Here is a 7,500-nt window from a genome sequence, read left to right as displayed (position 1 = left end):
ATATAGGAGATATTTATTTCAATGTTGTTGCTCTTCTTAGAATATCTTATTTTTCTTTATTTCCTTTCCTCACTGAGCTATTTTCCCTGTTGGAGTCCCTGGGTTTATAGCATCCTACTTTTCCAATTAGGGTTGTAGCTTAGCAAATAATAATAATGGTACCTATATTTAACATTTCTCAAGAAACGAAATCTAGTTAATAACAGCACCAGTCAATTTTCTCAAACCGAGACGAAAAAAATTCCCTGGTATGTTCATTTCCTTAGAATTCTAAATCGTGATCTAACGAATCTGATACACAATGAACAGCATCCGCTTGAAGCCAAGTGAGCCCGAGGAATACCTGTTTGTCAAAAGACATAGTTACCATAATCAACCCTTACTATAATGTACGCGACCCGACAAAAATGACTATTTAGAATGCACACATATACACCAGGGTATAATGACTACTCCCTCTTCCCCATACCCGAAGGACGGGGAAAAACCGAGTGGTTATACAAATGGCAATGCCGCTGAACGTGTGAACGTGACCTGAAATATATATATATATATATATATATATATATATATATATATATATATATATATATATATATATATATATATATATATATATATATATATATACACACATATATATATAATATATATATATACATATATACATATATAGAGTACATACATATATATATATATATATGTATATATATATATATATATATATATATATATATATATATATATATATATATATATATATATATATATATATATATATATATATATGCTCTCCGTTACATATGGGAGATTCTGTGTACAAAGATCAGTCATCTTTATATTCAAAGGCTAGTTTTCTTTTTATATATATCAGCCCTCTTCATTTGATAAAATTATCAGCCCCCTTTCTATGGAACTTCAAAAGTTCAAATTTGCAGCGAATGTTTTTATGTTGAGCAGGCTGACATATGTCTATTTTCATAGTTTAAATATGAGATATTATTTTAATGTTGTTACTGTTAAAATATTTAATTTTAATTTTTAATTACTTCTCTTGCAGTTTATCTAGTTCCTTATTTTCTTTCCTCACTGGGCTAATTTTTCTTGTTGGAGCCCTTGGGCTTATATCATCCTGCTTTCCGACTAGGGTTGTAGCCTAGCTAATAATAATAATAATAATAATAATAATAATAATAATAATAATAATAATAATAAATGGTTTATTTAACAGCTTAAAGTATATTCAATTAAAAAAAAATCTGAAATTAACTGTAAAGCAAATCCCAGACTGCGTAACCCCCACCGTAGAAAAAGAGTTGCTTAAAATGTCACAGAATCTTTCTTGCCACAAATGTCAGCTTTCGACAAAATCTGTGCGCTCTTGGGACATACAAATGACACTTAAAGGGAAAATAAAAACATATATTTGGAAGGAGGGAAAAATCACACACACACACACACACACACACACATCTAAACAGCAACAACTCTCAGAGAACCAACTTCTGATAATGGCTAAAATATATTTCTCTTTTTCTTTTCCAGGTGACCCAGACAGTGAGATACCGTCCTGTTAGGTCCCTGATACTGCTAGGACTCCTTGTGGTTATCTCGCTATTCGTCCTATTCACCCTGTCACAGGTCAGGTCAAGAGAAGTATTCCTTATTTACAGATCAGGTCAATAGGAGTAGAAGTCGAGAGTTCGACAAGTTCACAATAGGTCCATTTCCTCTTTCACATGTCCTTATTTTGTCACAATGAATCTTCAAGTTATTTATACTATTTTCTTGTTTCTGTAAAGTAACTTTTTTTAAGAACGTACATACATACATACATACATACACACACACACACACACACACATATATATATATATATATATATATATATATATATTAATTCATTTCACCTAACAGAGGAGGGTTCCCCATGCCCAATCCCACCCTGCCTAAAAACAATTACTGTAATATTAACACTAAACCTGCTATCTCGTGGAAGACACATTCCCAGCACCCATTATGCAATTAATCTATATCTCGAACACAATAAGAATCTTCCACTCTTTGAATGCTGTGACCTCTTTGTTTCTAATACATCTTTAAATTGAACTATCCATTTCTTGCAAAAGTATCCATTTTCTTCTTACCAACACTTCCCAAACGCATATTGTAATTATCCTTTATTTTTAAATGACCAAGACAAAGCCTTGTTACAAATACTTCATATCTCAAAGTTTCTCTCCCTTCTCATGCCAAAAACATTACGTAAACAATTTACATGTACAGCTTCTGCATACTTTACCTCATAAACATTCGATATCTGCACTTCTCTTCCATTTATAAAAAAAAAATGTTCAACAATCCCTTTATACATCTATAACTTGGCTTCGACATACTCCAAGGCTACCTATAATTCTTTGCACACGTCCAACTACTTTTTCTTGCCTAATCAATTTACCTCTTTCATTCTACTATCACCCTAAATACGTAAAACATTATAGTTTCAATTCTCTCACACTCCATACTAACATTCATTGCCCCATCTTTCTTGTTCCTAATTACCCTCATGTCCTTACTATTACAAATGTTTACGTTCCAGATTTGCAAAGACCATCGCAGTATTCCAATAATCTCTTCAGTTTCTTTCCACTATTCACAATCACCTGCGATCATCAGTCATTCTAAACTCCGTGTATGACTCATCTTCTTATAACACTAAATTGTCCGTCCTTTCTCTAACTTCTCACATAGATGTATACAGATTTTAAAAACCCACGGCTGCATAAAACATCCTTTTCTGTGCCCCATAAAACATCGCTGTCTGTGTCCCATAAAACACCCTTTTGTGCCCCATAAAACACCCTTTTGTGCCCCATAAAATACCCTTGTCTGTGGCTCCATTAAAGCGCCCTTTTACAACTTTATCTGTGCCGCATAAAAGACATTTGCCTGTGCTCCATAAAAAAAAATTCTTGTCTTTGCCCCCATAAAATACCTTTGTCTGTGCCCCATAAAACACGTTTGCCCAAGCCCCATAAAACACCTTTGTCTTTACCCCAATGCAAACCTTAGTCTGTGCCCCATAAAACACCTTTGTCCGTGTCCATAAATTACCTTTGTCCGTGCCCATAAAACACCTTTGTCCGTGTCTTCATAAAACACCTTTGACTGTGTCATATAAAACACCCTTATCTATGAACCATAAAACATCCTTGTCCATACTCACATAAAGTGCTTTTGTCTGTGACCCCATAAAAACCTTTGTCTGTGCCCCATAAAAAAAAATTTGTCTGTGCCCATATAAAACACCTTTGTCCGTGCCCCCACAAAACAGACTTGTCTGCGTCCTTAACACCAAACAAGTTGCTTGCCTTCCTACAAACTCTTACACATCCTTCTCTTCCATCAAAACATAACTATCTTTTTTTAAATATGCACATGTGAGGTATGTTTATTTTTACATGTATATTGAAAGAGCGAGAGATAAGGAGAAACACCTATATGTTTTAAATTAATATCTAAATTCGCTTTATCCTTTCTACTCCAATACAGATGGCTGTTGTACAGCACACGATGATGGCTCAGTTGGAAACGGGCAGGCCAGGGGCCGGGGGAGGAGGTTGGGCAGGTGTCAACCAAGGAGGAAGGGCATCCCGCCCAGCCCAAAAGCCTTGGAGAAGTCAATTCAACCAATTCAAAATCGAACCCCTTCTTATACGTAATGCCCCATCCGTAGAGGTAAGACATAATAAGAATACAACTTTGGATAAAGGCAGGGAAATGGCACATATAGAGCAAAGAATAAGAAATGAAACAAGGGGGAATTGATTAAATTATGATTTTGAACCAGAAGGTTGAGCACTGGACTAGGGGGGCATTCAGCACCCCTGTGCAACGAAGAAAACCCAGCAGTTGCAGTAGGACGGAAAAGTCAAGAGGTTGCACAGCAAGATGAAAGAAAGAAGCGCGAATGTAGGCAAAGTAGAAGGTTGCAAATTGATTGCAACCATGTGCTGAAAAAGACGCTGTAAAACCCTTAACCCTTTCACTTTCAGTGGTGAATTCAATTAAACTTCTGATGTAGCAAAATCCTTCACGACCAAACAAACCCTAGCTTGTTGATATTTATAGGAAAGCTCATATCAAGACTGAAATCCCGCAAAAACCTCGCAACAGTAGATGGACTAGAACCAATCCAAGCAGCTGCTCACAGCCTACAGACGTGGCAGGAATGTGACCAATGACCATCCAATGAGGCGCTGCCCAGCCCAATACAAAGGTATGGCCAGCGGAACAGCCCTCACCAGGACGGACTGGGTAACCCTAAACAGAGCAAGGGTAAATGTGGGAAAAAAAATGGATATTAGCCACCAACCATGTGGGGTACTACTACAAACAATGGAACATATCCTACGAGGGTGCCCATTGGGCCCTCATTGCTCTGATCAAGACCTCAGAGAGGCGAAATCATTACATAGACCAAATCCAAAACGTAGAAGAGAAGATAAGCGTGGTACTGAAAAAAAATGTTGGAGGTGGGACTATCCACTATATGTTGAAATGTGATCCTGAAGTCCGAAAGGCTATTCATCATAATGGTGACAAAGTTGTGTTGCGAGGGGTACTTATGACATATGTGATAGATACCACGAGATCACCTGCCACCACTGTCAGAGGTATGGATATCTTGAAAAAGATTGCAAGTTTAAAACTGATGATAAAGTCTGCGGGAAATGTTCAGAAAAAATTCCACCAAGGAATTTAACTCGCAAATGCTAAAGTGTATTACCAGCACAAAGTTAAACAAACCAACTGACCATACAGTAAATTCAAGAGATTGCAAAGCTTTTGAGTTAAAATTGAAAAGACGAGTAAAAAATACTGATCATGGATACTAAGGATGTCATGACTGTGGCTACATAAATATACAATCTGTTGGTAATAAAACTTTCCAAATTCGAGAACTGATAAACAAGAAATACTTGCACATACTAGCACTATCTGAAACATAGTTAAATAACTGAAAAGGCTAAGATCACTGAAATGACACCCCCCACACATACCTCCTTTCACATGCAGAGAGAGAGAGAGTAGATCTGGTAGACGTGTCGGACTCTTTATTCATAAAGGTTACTCAAATCTCAAAATGTTAAAAATAACTGGTGTAACAAGCTTTGAATATATATAGAAATAACCTTGACACATAAAAACAGAAAAATATCCTTTGTTAACAGTCTACCATCCTCCTAGAACAAATACTAGTATCTTCTTTGAAGAATTCAGTGCATTCATTGAGATGATTATCATGGAGGAAATTGAATTAGTTATTTGTGGAGACTTCAATTTTTGGATGGATGACGCATCAAATCTTGACGCTTTGGCATTTAGTGAGTTATTGGAATCATTTCAACAAGTGAATAATGTCGACTGTACAACTACTTTAACTGGGCATACGTTGGACCTAGTTTTGAGTGATGGAATGAATAACATTGTAGGCTATCTGATATAAATGTTGAAGAGAAATGTACTATCTCCCCAGTGCACAAACTTATTAAGTTTAGTCTATCTCTACAGAAACATGCAGTGGTAAAGAAATTAACTTAAGACATAAATCTAATTTTTTCCCCAACCGTATTTATTAAAGAAGTTACAAAAAAAATACGATGTTATCAACATTCCCTGTGATCATGATGACCAACGTCTGTGGGAGCTAAGTGTGTTAACTGTCTTACGACCACTTACAATAGAGTGAGTAAAAGTGAATATGATACTGATGGAAAAGATTATAACTGGTAAAGACACATCTCCCTGGTTTGATGGAGAAACTTTAGTGAAAAAGAGGGGAAAAATATGCAAAGAAAGTGGAATGGGTCAAAAACTGAAAGTACATTGGGTAGAATACAAAACTGCAATGTGTCAATACAACTGCCTACTAAGAAAAAAAAAGGGGGGAATACTACAAGAGAAAGATCCTCGACACAGCAACAGACATGAATAAGCTATATCGTCTCCTAAATGGTACAATGGGAAATGTAAACGAAAAGAAGCTACCTGATGGATACAGTGACCAGGAACTAGCAAATAATTTTCTAGTTTCTTTAAAAACAAGATTAAAAATATAACAAGGTAATTTGTAAATATTTAATACCAGATTAAAGATACACCAGATACACCGATAAAATTAATGAGATTTAACACCATAACACAAGACATCACCAGGATTATCAAGAAAGCAAAGAAAACGAACTGCGCGATTGATCCTATGCCAATATCTGAAGTAATTGGAGAGAGAAACTTTTCTAGTCGAGCCGAATTAATTAGAAAAATAACAAAAGCAAGCATTGATGATTATAACTTTCCCAAATCTGAGAAAATGGCTATAGTCACACCAGTTGTGAAAAGTGCTCTGGATTACTAGGAATTAAACTCATATAGACCTATTTCAAAAATATCCTTTTTTCAAAAGTGTTATAATTCGTAATTCTTGAACAACTAGTCGGTCACTTAGAAGTAATAGAAGCTTTGCTTGATAACCAATCTGCTTACAGAAAACTATTCTCTACAGAGACAGCCATCTGCTCTGTTGTAAATGATATGCTGGAAATGATGGATGAAAATAAATGTGGTATTTTAATATTACTCGATCTTAGTGCTGTTTTGATACAGTTGCGCATGACCTGCTACTAAATGATCTACGGTTCATCGGAGTTAAAGATCAAGCTTTAAACAGAGGAGTACCCCAGGGAAGTGTACTTGGCCAAATCGTATTGTGCATCTATACTATTGGTGTATCGAAAATACTACAAAAGCATGGTGTGAAGTTCAAGCTATTTGAGGATGACATACAATTTTACTTCTCCATAGATGATATAGACGACACTACTGGAACTCTAAACCGAATCCTTGATAGTGTTAGAGAATGGATGACATTTAAACAACTAAAATTAAATGAGAACAAAACTGAATTTATGGTGGTGGGAAAGAGAAACACTGTGAGAAGCTTGGGTGATATTCAAATAAGCATAAATAATGACTCAGTACCGTTATCTAGTAAAGTTCGTGATCTTGGCGTATTTCTTGACTGCAACTTGTCTCTAGATGCCCAAATAAATAATGTAGTAAAAATTGCTGGTTATCATCTAAGAAATATTGCTTTTATAGAAAAGTACCTGGATGAATGTTCCGTAAAGAAACTTGTGATAAACTGTGTGATTACCAGAATGACTACTGCAGCTCCATCTACTACAATCTACCAAAAGTACAACTTACGAAATTACAAAACATAACAAGCAGAGGAGCAAGACTGATAAAAGGTGTCCCACCTAGAGAAATGATCACTCCTATACTATTTGACCCACATTGGCTGCCGATTAAAGCGAGAATTGAATTTAAAATATGTACAATAACCCACCAAGTTATCAGAACTGGTCGCCCAAAATATCTAAAGAACTGCTACATATTGTGCAACCAACAAATCGTCCTGACACGAGAATAGTTACA

The 7,500-nt window shown here is 35.7% G+C and overlaps 1 protein-coding gene and 1 long non-coding RNA gene across 2 annotated transcripts in view; one reads left to right on the top strand and one right to left on the bottom strand.

The window, feature by feature from the left end:
- Nucleotides 1-7,500, top strand: part of LOC137625982 (uncharacterized) — a 303,816-nt gene that overhangs the window by 263,531 nt on the left and 32,785 nt on the right. The window contains exons 3-4 of the mRNA XM_068357062.1: nucleotides 1,546-1,641; nucleotides 3,553-3,738. Coding sequence (XP_068213163.1) covers nucleotides 1,546-1,641; nucleotides 3,553-3,738 — 282 coding nt within the window. The remainder of the gene's footprint in view (nucleotides 1-1,545; nucleotides 1,642-3,552; nucleotides 3,739-7,500) is intronic.
- LOC137625986 (uncharacterized) overlaps nucleotides 1-7,500 on the bottom strand; it is an 89,948-nt gene that overhangs the window by 61,958 nt on the left and 20,490 nt on the right. The window lies entirely within an intron of this gene.

This window comes from Palaemon carinicauda, chromosome 33 (genome assembly GCF_036898095.1).
Source record: "Palaemon carinicauda isolate YSFRI2023 chromosome 33, ASM3689809v2, whole genome shotgun sequence".
Lineage (NCBI taxonomy): Eukaryota > Metazoa > Arthropoda > Malacostraca > Decapoda > Palaemonidae > Palaemon > Palaemon carinicauda.
This window is presented reverse-complemented; position numbering and strand designations above follow the sequence as displayed.